This window comes from Triticum aestivum, chromosome 5D, assembly GCF_018294505.1.
Source record: "Triticum aestivum cultivar Chinese Spring chromosome 5D, IWGSC CS RefSeq v2.1, whole genome shotgun sequence".
NCBI lineage: Eukaryota > Viridiplantae > Streptophyta > Magnoliopsida > Poales > Poaceae > Triticum > Triticum aestivum.
The window spans coordinates 373,023,161-373,038,531 of NC_057808.1; the positions used below are offsets into that span (position 1 = coordinate 373,023,161).

The 15,371-nt window shown below is 44.9% G+C and overlaps 2 protein-coding genes across 20 annotated transcripts in view; one reads left to right on the forward strand and one right to left on the reverse strand.

Moving 5' to 3' along the window:
- The first annotated feature begins 1,877 nt into the window (after nucleotides 1-1,877).
- On the forward strand, nucleotides 1,878-2,600 carry LOC123124985 (vegetative cell wall protein gp1). Its single transcript, XM_044545528.1, has 2 exons — nucleotides 1,878-2,070; nucleotides 2,173-2,600. The coding sequence occupies exons 1-2, from the start codon at nucleotides 1,950-1,952 to the stop codon at nucleotides 2,397-2,399; spliced, it is 348 nt and encodes a 115-aa protein (XP_044401463.1). The 5' UTR covers nucleotides 1,878-1,949; the 3' UTR covers nucleotides 2,400-2,600.
- A 6,684-nt stretch (nucleotides 2,601-9,284) lies between these two features.
- Nucleotides 9,285-15,371, reverse strand: part of LOC123121868 (uncharacterized) — a 31,070-nt gene continuing 24,983 nt past the window's right edge. For 3 of the 19 annotated variants that reach the window (XM_044541953.1, XM_044541955.1, XM_044541947.1), the window contains 8 exons: nucleotides 13,480-13,517; nucleotides 13,251-13,351; nucleotides 12,382-12,473; nucleotides 11,896-12,059; nucleotides 11,488-11,644; nucleotides 11,236-11,281; nucleotides 10,919-10,965; nucleotides 10,307-10,827 (listed from right to left, as the gene is read on the reverse strand). In XM_044541953.1, the coding sequence (XP_044397888.1) occupies nucleotides 11,611-11,644; nucleotides 11,896-12,059; nucleotides 12,382-12,473; nucleotides 13,251-13,351; nucleotides 13,480-13,517 (429 nt within the window). In that variant the 3' untranslated portion in view covers nucleotides 10,307-10,827; nucleotides 10,919-10,965; nucleotides 11,236-11,281; nucleotides 11,488-11,610. Of the gene's footprint in view, nucleotides 10,152-10,306; nucleotides 10,845-10,918; nucleotides 10,966-11,235; nucleotides 11,282-11,487; nucleotides 11,645-11,879; nucleotides 13,352-13,472; nucleotides 13,518-15,371 lie in introns of those variants that run through there. The other 16 variants (XR_006459894.1, XR_006459890.1, XM_044541957.1 and 13 more) reach the window with 13 other exon arrangements.

A 15,371-nucleotide genomic window follows, 5' to 3' on the forward strand; every position in this document is an offset into this window, starting at 1 on the left:
GTCGTCGGGGGCGAACTGCAAGATGCAAACCAAAAATTTCACAAGTGTGCCTTATCTACATGAAGCTTTAGTCCCGGTTCTTGTCACGGACCGGGACAAATGCCCCTCTTTGATCCCGGTTGGTGGTACCAATCGGGACCAAAGGCCTCTTTTCAGCAGCCCAAAGGGCGGGAAGCAGAGGGCTTTGGTCCCGGTTGGTGGCACCAACCGGGACTAAAGGGGGGCATTGGTACCGGTTAGTGCTACGAACCGGGACCAAAGGGGGCATTGGTCCCGGTTCGTGGCACCATCGGGACCAATGTCCTGCGCCTGCCAAAGCCGCGGTGCGGTGGGATGTTTAGTCCCACCTCGCTAGCCGAGGAGCGGCATGACCTGTTTATAAGCCCTGCCCCGCCATCTCCATTGAACTCCTCTGAACTGCAGGCCTCTGGCCTAATCTTGCACTGCTATGCCTGTGGGCCTGCTGGGCCTTCTGCGGGCCTGAATCCTGGCCCATGGATGGGTTTCTAGTCGTATTCAGGCCGTGGTGGCCCAGTAGGTGGCATTTTTTTATTTTTCCCCAGTTATTTTGTTTCCTTTTTTGCTTTATTTATTTTATTTTGTTTCTACTTACAACAAAATACTTATTTATTTTATTTTATTTCGTTTCTAATTACTTATTTATTTTACTTTATGATAATTCTTTTGCTATTAAAGTTTCTATCAAAAAAAGTTCTTTATGAAAATTCTTTTTGCTTTTAATGATTTTGAACAGAAAATACTTTGATAATTTTAGTTGCATCAATTTTATATGATTTTAGTTTCAATAATACTAGAGGTTTCTTATAATGTTTTGAACAGAAAATACTTTGTTAATTTTAGTTTCATAAATTTTATTAAAGTTTATTTTATTTTGTTTCTACTTATATATTTTAATAAAGTTTATATTATTTTGTTTCTAATTACTTATTTATTTTATTTGCTATTTTTCATGCACCATTTTTCATACATTTACTAATTATTTTGAGCTATAAGACCCTAAAATTGAAAAGCATTTCAAATGAACTCTGAAAAGGTTGAAAGTTGGCATGGTATCATCATTTCATCCACATAGCATGTGCAAGGAGTGGGCGTGCGTAGGCGCAGAACCGAGGATGGCAGAGAAGTGCTCGAAGGCGGCCAGGGACATGGCATCGCCGTCGGTGATAGTGCCATTGCGAGTCTGCAGGCCGAAGATGTGGTTTTTCTGGTTGCGGTGAGCGGCGTGGATTTTGTAAAAGGCCGTGTTGGTGTCGCCCTCGCGCAACCAACAGAAACAAGCCCGCTCGCGCGCAATAGATCTCTCGAGCGAAGCGAGGCCCAGGTAGATTCGCTTGAGCTCACGGCGCAGCCAGGCCTCGGCCGGCGAGAGGGGGTGCAGAAATGCGTCAACAACTTCTAGATCAACACGTGCAACTATTCAATGATCTCGTGAAGCATATATGTGGGTGGAAATCAATAAACTCTATATTTGAATATTCTGATGGGTTTGAACTATGTATTTTTATGTATGAATAAGTATTATTACTGTGCAGCATTCATTGTTACGTGTAGTTATATCATCAAATGATCAATGTACATGTGTTTGCATGGATTTGAGGTTTTAAAAGTGGACGTGCGATCCACCGTTTAGGGTTTGAATTTGCCTAGTCTGGTTGCGGATGCTCTGTGCTCATGCAATGCGACAAATACATGCGACCCTCGTGTAGCAACCGAATGAATCGTTCGCCCTTGTGTAAAAAAAAGGGTGGTTGTTCACGCGAGCCATGCTGCTTTTCTGTTACTGCTCGTCCTTGCTCATGGGCAAGCAGTAAGGCTGTCCTATATATTCGTAATGCCGAATGCGAAGAAACCACCGATGCCCAGGGCAGCGAGCTGGCTAGGGTCGGGTATACAATACAGCTAGCTAGGTAGAGGAGCGACCGAGAGAAATGGAACATGGCATCATCTTTGTGATGCTCCTGGCCATGGCGGCCACCGTCGGAGCGCGGTCAGGAGCCACGGCGCAGCCATCCTGCGTGCCCACTGCAGATGGCGCCCCTCGCATGCACGGTAATACTACTACTACTTGCGAACTCTTCGGAACAGCTAGCTATGTTTCGATTGTTTCCTTGCTCTTTACTCGATATGAACAAATTTCCGGGTGTTGTGCAGCCGGAGCAGTGCCCCCGTCGCTCGCCGCCAACTCGTCCCCGGCGCTTCATCGTCTGCATCGTCCGGCCAGAGGACTACCGACACGCCGAGCTCCGGCGGATCATGCCCCGCGGTCACTCGCCCGGCCGCTTCCTCGTCTGCCTCGTCCGGCTAGAGGACTACCGACGACACCAACTCCCGTGGATCATGAGCCGTGGTCACCGCCGCCGCCCGCCATGCAAGGGTGATTAGTTATGAAATTGCAGCCGTGCCTGCTTCTCAGTACGTTGCTGTTGATCATCACCTGGTCGCTTTAGTTTTCTGTACTCTGTCGTCCGGTCTAGTTCCAGTTTTTGCCAGCGTGCAAGTTCTAGTCTACATTTTGCTTAAACATCACTGTAATAAGTTCTTTGTAGGCCTTTCATCTAAATTCGTGTCTTCTCTTGGAATCTTTTTTCTTTGAACACCCCTTTGAATCTTTGATAATACCGCTGCGCTAACGAGATCAGATAAATCAGGGACATCTATCCACGAAAAAGGGAAGAAATGCCCTATAAATTTATAAGTAATTCACACCCACTCCCCACGCGTTTCTGCTCCCGGGCTCAGATGAGCCCGAGCAAAATCCAAAAATCGCTAAAAACAGAAGATAAAAATAAAAAAGTTCCGAATTTTTTTTGCAAGCAATATGCTCGTATGCGTCATGTTTGTACAAAATTTGGTGGAGTTCGGACATTCGAGAAGCGCGCAAAACAAAATTTGGCTTTGTGAGTAAGTTTACTGTTCACACACTATTCGCACCGATTTTCTTTTTTCTGCCACGAACCCCTTAGATGTTCAAACAGGACGAATTTTTGCCCGGACATCACGCACTTGAACATCTTTCATGAAAAAAAATCAAAAAATTTAAAAAAAATTCTAGCATGTTTTTTGAATTTACTGTAGTTCAAGAGCAGGATTTTTTTTTAGGGGGCTCGAGTGCAGAGATGGATTTTCGCCTAGGTTCTTTACTTCTTTCTAATATATACGGAGGGAGACCGGAAAGTATGGCCCAACTGCCCAAATATTTTTTGTGGGAGATTGCAAATCAGCAAGGACGATCTGTCTATGTACGTACCATCAAGAACCGAGAGGACATATTGTGCGTGATTCTTCAAACTCGGCTTGCGGGCAGCTACAACTGACACTGGGAAAAGATCTGGACATTTTCATCGAAACCACATCTTTTACCTTTTTCTTTTCTTTTGCGGGAACACATCTTTTACTTCACTCAGTCAAACACAACATTTGTGCATATCAGTCACACCAACCTAGTAGTAGTAGCACAACATGTCTGTATATCAGTCACAACATTTTTGCTTTTCTTGTCTGTAAATATGACTTTTATATTAATGAAAATTACACATAAAACAACAGTTCTACGGTTCGGGTTTGAAAAAAAAAAGAGTAGTAGTAACATGAGAGCTTATCTTGAGTCCAAAACAGGACCATACGTAGTACACAAGAGGCAAGACAATCTTATTCCTTCTCGGAACAGGCTTTCATCCCGCTTTATGTGTAAAGCAACAACCGAAAGTACACGGCCGACCAATACAAGATGATGAGGTAGCCTTCTTACAAAGCCGATTCTGAGATATCCGGCAAAAACAAAACGCACACGATTACATTACCAGCTACAAGCACCGGTAGCACTAAACACCCATATGCTAAGACCTAGCACACCCAAGCTGCACGACAACACCCCAAAGAGGGAGAACGGCGTGGAGCATCGCCGTTGACAAATCTTATTGCCCATGCTGTCCCCCATCCTTCCAAATGTAAGAGGACATGCGGCATGGATGCAGTTTATCGAGAAAATTACATGGTGGATCCATCAACTTGGTGAGGATGTACAACAATTCCATCCATCAACTAGTAAACTGGCAAAAGTGACCCACTAAATTTGGCACTAATGATAACATAGTGGTGATAGTTTAGTCCAAAAGAGGCCACGCGAGGGGATATATGCCTACGTGAGACTTGTTAATGCCACAATACAATTGCCTGAAACACGTTTAAGTGTACTTCAGCGACAAAGCTGATTCTGTAACTTTGCTAGTGAAGCGAATCCGCTGATTCTGTAACTTTGCTAGTGAAGCGAATCCACGAGTGATTCAAAAGCCAACTAGAACTGAAACAATCAGGCCTTAGCAGTTACTCCATGGAATGACGAAATGTTGATCAAGATTGACCAACCACCACGACCCACCCCACGGAGTAATTTATTCAGACAATAATAAAGTCAGTTTGTGTTTTAAAAAAACTGTGCGGACAGTGAAACGAACAAATTAATACTGTAGGCAGACAGAAACGCATCGTATCAAACGAATAAACTGCAAAAAAAGCACCACAATTGAGGACCCTAACTCGAAAAACTACCATCTTTCAAAAAAAAATATCAAAAACCACACCACTGTACTAACAGTTTTCAAAAAATGCCGATTGACCGTTTAGACAAGTTTGATGTAAAATCTGACATGTGGATCCCACTGTCAGATGCCACATGGCTGGGGTTTAGACGGCGCCCGTCACGCACGTACTCACGACACTAAGGTTTGACCAGCTCGTGTTTCATGAAAAACAAATCACCAGTCCAGTCACCACCCCGTGCCTGCCAGCGAGCCCGCCTTGCACCGCCGCCGTGCACCCGCTAGCGAGCCTCCCTTGTAGTGCCGCCGCGCACCCGCCGCCGCGCACCCGCCGCCGCCCCGCGCTCGCCGGTGAGCCTGCCTTTCAGAGCCACTGCCTCCAGCCACCGAGCCTTCCCTGCCTCCATCAGGGAGCACCAGGGACATAGAAGCGACCAGCTTGTGAAGGGGAACGAGGGGGGGGGGCATGGGAATCATCATGGCTAATGGGCCTCGGCCAACAGGGAGAGGCGACGAGAGTTTGGCCGTGCGGGACAGCGGCCATTGAGCGTCGACGGAGGCGACAGGGTGTAAGGTGGCGAGGAGCACCTCGTGACGGGATGGGCACCCGTGCGACTCCTTGTCCGAGCTGAACCAGGACCTCGCCACCGCTGGCTCCAATGTGGAGCTCCTCCATAACGTCGCCGGTCTGCATCGTCCATTAGAGTAGCGGCCATGGGTGAGCCAAGGTGCCGTCAGCGAGCTCTCCGGCGAGCTCGTGAGCTTCTCGACGGAAGGGAAGGAGAGAGACGGGAGATGCTGGCAAGTGGGCCTGTATCAACTTAGCGGTCTATGCAAATGTTGTTGACTTTTCTTGCCACGTCATCAGCTAAACTTGGGCTCCAAGCGTCAGGTTTCCGCTTAAACCGCTCTAATCGGTCAATCAGTGTTTTCTAAAAACTATCAGCATAATTACGGCGGTTTTTTTGAAGAAAAAGAAAACGAAAGGTGGTGGTTTTCTAAAGTGAGGTCCCCAATTGTGGCGGTTTTTTGCAATTTACTCCGCCCAAACCCATTATCCACACTTATCCTCAACACTATTGCAACATCCAACGTGCTTATTCTTATTCAGACTTATACAATATGTGTCGATCGACACCAACTAAGCACCAACATCGGCATCAATCAATCCTCTGCACCTGCCGATCGATCAGGCGACGCGATGGCACAACATGATCCCGTCGGAGATGGCGAGCTGGCGCACCTGGACGCGGAGGTCGCTGGTGAGCTCCGCGTTGAACCCCCGGCGATCCCCACGAGCTCCTCAGATGTTCAAACAATATGATTTTTTGCCTGGACATCATGACCTTGAACGTCTTTCATGCAAATATAATTTAATTTCTTTTTATTTTTCTAGCATTTTTCTAATTTACTATATCTGAGAGCAAAAACAAAATTAAGGGGGCATGGGAGCAAATGTGCTCGGGTGCAAAGACGAATTTTCGCCTAGGTTCTTTACTTATCTCTAATATATACGGAGGGAGGCCGGAAAGTATGGCCCAACTGCCCAAATAATTTTTGTTGGAGACTGCAAATCAACAAGGACGATCTGTCTATGTATGTACCATCAAGAACCGAAAGGACGTATTGTGCGTGATTCATCATACTTGGCTTGCGGGCAGCTACAACTGAGACTGGGAAAAGATCAGGATATTTTTATCAAACCACATGTCTTTTGCGGGAACGCATCTTTTACTTCACTCAGTCAAACATAACATTTGTGCATATCAGTCACACCAACCAAGTAGTAGTAGCACAACATTTCTGTATATTAGTCACCGCATTTATTCTTTTCTTGTCTGTAAATATTACTTTTATATTAATGAAAATTAAACATAAAACAATTGTTCTACTGTTCGGGTTTGAAAAAAAGGTAGTAGTAAAATGAGAGATTAATATCCTCAATCTTGACTCTTGAGTCCAAAGCAGGACAACATAGGTAGTACACAAGAGGCAAGACAATCTTATTCCTCCTCAAAACAGGCTTTCGTCCCGCTTTATATATAAAGCAACGACTGAATGTACACGGGCGAACAATACAAAATGATAAGATAGCTCTCTTACAAAGCCGATCCTGAGATATCCGGTAAACGCACAACGCACACGACTACACTACCAGCTACAAGCACCGGAAGCACTAAACACCCCCACACTAGAACCTAGCACACCTAAGCTCCACGACAATGCCCCCAAGAGGAAGAACGGCGAAGAGCGTCACCGCAGACAAATCTTATTGCCCACGCTATCCCCCCTTCCTTCCAAATGTAGGAGGACATGCGGCATTGGTGCAACTTATCGAGAAAATTACATGGTGGGTCCATCAAGTTGGTGAGGATGTACAATTCCATCCATCAACTAGTAAACTGGCAAAAGCGACCCACTGAACTTGAGTCCAAAAGAGGCCACGGGAGGAGAAATATGCCTACGTGATGGCTGGTTCAGGCCACAATGCGATTTCCTGAAACCCGTTTAAGTGTACTTCTGTGTCAAAGCTGATTCTGTAACCTTGCTAGTGAAGCGAATCCACAAGTGATTCGAAGCCAACTAGAACTGAAACAAACAGGCGTTAGTACTTACTCCACGGGATGACGGAATGTCGATCAACATTGACCAACCACCACGACCCACCCCACGGAGTAATTTATTCGGTCAATAATAGTCAGTTTGTGTTTTATACAGGAAAAAAAACTGCGCAGATAGTGGAATGAACAAGTTAACACTGCAGGCAGACAAAAACGCATCATACCAAACGAATAAACTGCAAAAAATCACCACAATTGAGGACCCTAACTCAAAAAACCAGCATCTTTCATATTTTTTTTCAAAAACCACCACCATTGTACTGACAGTTTTCAGAAAATGTCGATTGATCGATTAGAGAGAAGTTTGATGCGAATTTAACAAATGGGTCCAATTGTCAGGTGCCACATGGCTGGGTTTAGATGGTGCCCGTCATGCATGTACTCACGACCCTAAGGTTTGACCAGCTCGCGTTTCAGCAAAAGCAAATCATCAGTCCAAGTCCAAATCACAGCCATCATGCCGCAGCACACCCGCCGCTGCCCCGCGCCCGCTAGCGAGTCTGCCTTGCAGCGCCGCCGCACACCCGCCCGCAAGCATGCCTTGCAGCGCCGCCGCCCCGCGCCTGCCAGCGAGCCGCCTTGCAGCGCCACTGCCTCCAGCCACCGAGAGCCTTGCTTGCCTCCACGGGGAGCACCGGGACCGCAAACGCGGCCAACTTATGAAAGAGAACGAGGGGGCCACGGAACCGCCGTGGTTGCCGGGCCTCGGCCAGTAGGGAGAGGCAACGGGAGTTTGGCCGCTCGTGCGCACCATCGTGCGGGACGGCGGCCATTGAGCGTCGACGGGGACGGTAGGGTGGAAGGCGGCGGGCAGCACCTCTCCATAGGATGGGCATTGGTACGACTCCTAATCCGAGCTGGAACCAGGACCTCGCCGCCATCGACTCTGGTGAGGAGCTACTCCACAATGTCGCCGGTCTACATCGTCCATCACAGTAGCCGCCATGGATGAGTCCAGGTGCCGATAGCGAGCTCTCCGGCGACCTCATGAGCTGCTCGACGGAATGCCAAAGAGGGATCGAGAGAGACGGGAGATGCTGACAAGTGGGCCTATATCAACTTACGAGCTATGCAAACATTGTTAACCTTTCTTGACACGTCATCACTTACACGCGGGTTGTAGGCGTCAGGTTTTCACTGAAGCCGCTCTAATCAGTCAATCAGTGTTTTCTAAAAATTGTCAGCACAATTGCAGCAGGTTTTTGAAGAAAAAGAAAACGGAAGGTTGTGATTTTCTAAATTAGGGTCCTCAATTGTGGTGGTTTTTTGCAATTTACTTCATCCAAACCTATTATCCACAGTTCTGGTCAACACTATTGCAACATCCAGGGTGCTTATTTCTTATTCAGACCAATCCAGTATGTGCCGATCGACACCAACCGAGCAACAGCGACATCAACATCAATCGATCTGCCGCACCTGCCGATCAGGTGATGCGGCGGCACAGCATGATCGCGTCCGAAATGGCGAGCTGGCACACCTAGATGCGACGGTCGCCGGTGAGCGCCGCATTGAACGAGTTATTTACCCTAAACCACCACACTTGGGGTTAGAGTAACAACTTGATACCACATTTAAGTTGGGGCACAATAAAGCGCTAACTCTGCGCCTAACCAATAACGCGGGGGGCTCCTCAGATGTCCCCTAGCGATCCCCACGAGCTCCTCAGATGTCCAAACATGATGAATTTTTGCGTGGACATCACGCACTCGAACATCTTTCATGCAAAAAAAATCGTTTTTTGAATTTGTATATCTTTTCTTTTTGAATTTACTATAGCTCGGGAGCAGATTTTTTTTCTTTTGAGGGGGCTCAGAAGTAGATGCGCTCGGGTGCATAGATGGATTTTCGCATAGGTTCTTTACTTCTTTCTAATACTAGTTGACCCGTTGAGCCAAATGGCGCAGAGGTACGCTAAACCATTTACGCGATGAAAAGAATTTCCATGTGTTTAATCCTCTAATGATATGAAACACGATGGATACAGTGATCTAGATATACACGGCTTATTTTAGTAGTATAGAGTCTAATCTAAAACGAAAATACATGCCTTGGTACCAAAATTAAGATAGAATTGTCTTGAAAAGGTTTGTCTTTCTCAGTAAAAAAAAGGTTTTAGCAACCACTTAGGCATAAGCATGTATTATCTTTACTCCTTTATTAATTAGCTAAAAAATATGTGCATGTCTAATAGTATCTACAAAGTATTTAAGGTTTACTGTCCTGGACTGCTCGGTGTCCGGCGCACGAAAGGTTTTCCTAGGCCTGCAAGACGAACCCCTATTGTTCGTGTTACTCTAAAGCTGGTGAGATTTCTGCCCCTTTCTTATTGCCTCAAATTGCTTTGATGCACGGATATGGCTCGTATTCGTTTGGATTTGCCATCTCCCCTCGTTTTCAGGCGATTTGTACTTGATTGATGTCTTTTTTAGGAATGATATGTGTTACTTTGTGTCTCTTTCCACATAGGGATTTATACCTATGGAAACAAATCCATGCGACTATGGCAATAATTTTGTTGGCTTGGTCGATCATGCCTGCGATTGGATCTCGGAGTTTTTTACCGCAACGAAAATCCATATATTAGTAATTTCACAGATATACATTAGAGAAATTGTTCAGCAAACAATCAATTTAGATATAAACACTATTGGTATGTTGTTGTACGATGCAGAACGTACATACACGGCAATATATGAGACTTTTATACTAAGTGCGACCAAAGGTAGCTAGTTGATACTCCATCACACGGTATATCTACGAATATGACAATGTAGAAAAGTGCGATCATAGCCAACATTGATCTGCTAGTTAGGGGATCTCTATTTTGCTGAAGTGAACAATGTACATACAAAATTCTACATAGCTTCAAGAGTATAGAATGTAATCCCACCTTCACATGATACATTGTAGGTTACCAATCCCAAGTTAACTTGGCAACAACCTAGATTGCAAGCTATGTTGCGGTGACCTGCAAGCCAAGATGATGGGAGGTGGGTGGTTACAGAGAGAGAGAGACGACACAACGACTTGCAAGCATGTGATTATAGTCCAGTAAATATCACATGGCACTGGTAGGAAAACAAAAAATAAGGCGCTGACAATTAGTAGAACCCAATACCCCAATATTGAATAAGGTGTGACGTTAAAGTTAGTCCAATCATCTACCTGTCAGAACATCCACAACATTTCACCTCTAAAGTTCACCTCTACATAATTTTTTACTAAACAATGTTTTGCCAGAATGTCATACACCATTTCAGCACAGCGATCCTTTTTTGTATACGGAGATATGAGAACAGGAACTAATCTTAGTGAACTAAAAGTTATTCTCCATGTTAATAAAAAGAGTCAGACAGCATAGAAGAGCATATTGCCACCATAAGCAATTTCCCCTTGTGGTGATAGCAAGAGGAATCTGGTAAAAATGTTCAATGATGGCTATGATCTGCATATGATTCATGATTGGAAGTTAGTGTACACAAATGGTTGATCAGACAAAACACCAGATGTTCAATCACGCTAACAGTTAGTAGTTCGCATTACTTTCTCTTCCGAAGCGCGCACATTCGAGTTCAGTATGGATGCACTGAGCGCTTAAGACAGCGGCAAGCATGAGCCAAACCAGAACACAACTCTGCCAAATCCTGAATATTAACACAATCTAAACTAATGACCATGACAACACATACGAAAGAAAAGAATGCAGCAGCTAGATAGAAAAGGAAGTGAGCAAACCTCCACTGGCAGAACAAACAAGCAGCAACCTGCAGAGATCATACAGCCTGCGAGATAAAAGGGAAGGAAATCGTCAGGGCAGAAGCATTAATCCAAAAGAACTTCATCTCCACTGACCATGCAGATGTAAACTGAAACAGCAAGGCTGTTCCAACATTCTAGAGAATTCAGAAAAAGCCCTAAAATTATGGCATTAAACAAACAACGGCCTATAAATTCTCACCACCCTTCCAACTCGCCGGTCAGAATTTATAGGTCGTACGACCTAGTATTAACAAAGATCATGCAGTAGCTAGCGAGAAAGGGAGGGAACAAACCTCGATCGACATAACAAAGAAGCAGCAGCCTCGAAGATCATACAACCTGTGAAACAAAAAAGGAACCTGGTCAGAAGGAAAAACAAGCATAGCCTATTCGTACATGACTGTATATAAAGATTCCCAGCCAAAAATTGCAGCCTATACTAATACACGACTCGATATCAAGATCATCAGGATACATAGTTTCCTTACAGAATCATGTACGCTTGTGCATTTAATTAAACATCTAAATAAAGATAAAGGATATACCATCTTTCCATCTGATAATCTCCGGTAGTCAACCACTCGTAATATCTTGAAAAGGAGATTGTGCCTATAATTGGGAGGATCTTGTGAAATGTTTAATCTAGATATCCTTGCCTTCCCTGTAGATTACCGCTGGTGCAGTACTGATTGTTCAAAAATTCTGCAATATAGAGTTAATATGGAGTATATTGAGAGTACGACCAAACAAAAAAAATTCAGAAGAAATGGCAAGAGTTTCCAACATTGCAAATAAACAATAGACCGGAAAAAAAGTCCAAAGCTTGTAGACACAAACACAAATAGTTGATACCCAGACCTTCGATCAGAAATGACTTGAATATTTATTTTTCTTAGATTGCAAGGAGCAGATCATTAGATTACTTAGTACTGCTTACAAAAAGCATACGTAACCTTCTCTTCAACTTGTGAGTAGGTTGAATCCGATGTTCCAGCGCATGGTCCCCTGCTGTGCACACACAATTGGGCGATCCAAGTGCAAGTACTCGCATGCCAATGGAAGGCAGACTGCGTGCACGATGACACACAACCCGCTCTATTTCCTTCCTGCTGTTTTCCTTCACAAGGAAAGATAACTATGGAATCAACATTAAACTTCAGAGAATAAGATAAAGCTGAATTAGATATCCATACGGAAAACACCCAGAACTGAGAAATGACATAGGAATTGAGAGCTGAATTAGAGAGAGCACATAGCCATGTGAGAGATGACATAGGAATTGAGAAAATATAATCGGACCAAATCTAGCATATTCTTCTGAACATATCCTAAAGTAATTTAGAAAATGTGTCTTCATATTTTCACTACGAAAACGCAAATAAATCAAAAGAAACTGAAGGTAAACGAAAATTGGCTTGATCAGGAGCTGCACTACTGACCATTAAATAAGCAGCAGTGCAACACTCTCCATCAGCCAACCACCTACTGGGCATCCACAATTTTGATTTAAAATGAGATAATAGGTGAGAACCTGTCATTGCAATTGACATGTTCAGGCACAATTTAATTTAATTATTATTGTCGGTGTCTTCAAAGCATTATCAATGAATAAGATGGAAGGTATTAAGTTACAAAACTGACATGCCAACACAAATAGTTCTACTGGCAATCAGATAAATCACGCGTGTAAGCAATATAAAAAGGATCATACATAATAGATCATGCATGTAAGAAATATGAGTGCAGGTTTCTGTACACCTAGCACTTCTCATTTTCACATAGAAAGGTACAATCAGATGTCAAAACAACAGTATATGTTCAAGGCATATATATGAACGTGGTACAAAGAAGCATCAGTGGTACAAAGAAGGATCAGAGTATTGCTGGGTTGGCACAGTATCCCAGTGTTAATGTACATATGGTGGAAGTTTAGGAATGAGTTCACTTCTTTAACAAAATAGGAAAAGTGTGGCCTGTAGCATGAAGAATAAATTCAAGAAAGTAAACTGATGGGCAGGGAACCATTATTTAAATTTCCATGGTGAATTTCCCTACAAAAGTCCCTGCAGCAGGAAAAGCACATGACATAGAAAAAAAATAGGAAAGTGGGTCCTTGTGTTTATCTTCTGCAAAACATGGCTATTTTCAACATAACCATGTAACTATTTTATGCTGCACAATCAAAATCATTAAGAAATTAGTCTCTTAATCTTCTCTTTGTATGTGCCACACTGCAAACAGAAGGCCCAGGAAAATGTCACAATGCACAGAATAAATGAGTCATGGCGGGTAGAGCAAACCAGCTTACTTTCCACACAAACCTGAATCGCAACTATCCTAACTTCATCGGCTGTATCATGGCTATTTTGGGGACGGGAATGTTGCTTTGACTGTAACCCAGTCACCAACCTGCAAGCACAAATAGAAGATGGGATCAAATGACTTGCCCTACAAATTTAGGACAAAGAACAGCTCTAACGCAAAAAAAAAAAGAAAAACTAAAGTAGCTAAAGAAGGGGAAAGTAGAGACCTCATACCTTAAAATCATCGAACTTCTCCATGCTGATGGATCCGCCTGCCAAGGTGCAGATTGATTAGGAATATCAATTATGAGCAGGCCATCGCTCTCGATATCGATTATTTCCTATTATGTGTAGAGTTTCTAAAAATGAGAGTACTTGTTGCTAGCAAGTAAAAGGATCTATGATGAGTACTTGTATCCACTATACAGAGAACATTTCTCTTTGTCAAATGACTTCAATGAATCATAATAAATTCAATACATTTTAGGAAGAAAAAATTGATCTAAGTCCATGTGGCACCAGGGAATTAAAATTGTTGGGGTGCCAATCTGGAAAATACTCAGATAAAAGAGCATGTCTTCAAGAACAAACATAAACTCAATGTTGAATTGAAGAACAGTACCAATGGAAAAAGACAGGAAGAAAGGAAACTACAATGACAGGCAACTAACCAAAGCCTGTAAATTGGAAGAGGACATCACATTTAAATTACCTCTGATACCACTGCACTGATTACGAGTCGAGGGACTAGTCGAGACTAGTCGACAGACTAGTCTACGAGTCGCAACTTGAGTGTCGACTGCAAATCTCGTGTAGACTACTTGGTCGAGTCGAGCAGTTGACAGACTAGTCGTAGACTAGTCTGGACTAGTCGAGCTATTTGAGTCGAGCGACTCAAAATTTTGAGGGGATAAGTCACCCAGCCTGGCCGGAGCTCGTGCTTGGGCAGAGGCCATAGCCGTGACACGTAGGAGTGCGCGGCCCTGAGACAAGAGAGAAGGAAGAGAGATAGAGGAGAGGAGAGGAGGAGGCATGGCGGTGATCGGCGGCAGCGGCCGGAGGTGTGGGTTGCGCGCGCGTGCTCCCTTGTGTGATGATGTTGGCGGCTGCAATGGGATCGATCGGGAGCTAGGGTTCCAGTTACTGGGGGGGCTAAGTAGGCTGGCCACTTGGGCCCAAATGGGCCAGCTGGGGGGCTGCTGCGTGGCGCTGGGCTGGGCTTGGTGAGCGTCGCCTAGCACTTCTGGTGTTATTGCATACTGTACTGTTAGTATATACTACATACACCGCTCAGAAAATATATATACTACATACTACTACTAGTTATTAATAATTGAGTACTACAGTACCATGTCGACTAGTCCAGCACTAGTCTAGACTAGTCACGATTAGTCTATGAGTCTCAACCTCGGAACGACTCGTCGACTTGTCGACTCGTAAACCTTGTACCACTGTTCAAGAAATCGGCTGAGTCAGTGATTTATCGGTCGATTTATAGCTTATCGTGTGGTGACCGCTAAGATTAGGCCTTATCTTTGATATTTATCATTCAGACCGATTTATCGCTCTGAAAGGCGATAAATCGTTAGATTCCCGATTAATCGGGCTGGGCCCTTAACGTCAGAAAGCCCAAAAGGCTAAATTTTGGCTCCCCTAAGGTGCCTTCGGTGGCCTTCCCGCATAGCCGCAACACATAATTGGGATTTCCCCCACCCAGTTAGGGTTTCAGCCTCCCCACCGCGCCGCAATGCAAGATTCACCACGCCGCCACACCCTGCTCGCCTCCGGCGGCCCTAGCCAGCACCACCCGAGCTACGCGCCCTCTGGATCCCCCTCTCCTCTTCCACGGGACCTCAACCAGCAGCGCGGCAGAACCATCTCCAACTCCTGCATCGCCATCGCGACTCCTCTGCAACTCCCATCGCCGACGGCTGGCTCTGCTCCCCGTCGCCATGCCTTGCTACAGCAGCACCGGGCTGCGCCCCTCTTCGTCTACCAGCACTGGAGCTGCGCCACTCTTCCTCTCGCAGCACCGGGGCCATCTCCATCACCGGCGGCTGGTGTTGCTCGCCGCTGCCACCCTTCCCCCAGCAGCAGTAGAGCGGCTCCATCCTCTGCTTCCTACT

What these genes read in the sequence shown, in the direction of transcription:
- LOC123124985 (XM_044545528.1), top strand. Translation starts at nt 1,950, where the DNA reads ATGGAACATGGCATCATCTTTGTGATGCTCCTGGCCATGGCGGCCACC. An exon ending in TGGCGCCCCTCGCATGCACG is followed by an intron (nt 2,071 to 2,172) that starts GTAATACTACTA and finishes GGTGTTGTGCAG; the next exon opens with CCGGAGCAGTGCCCCCGTCG.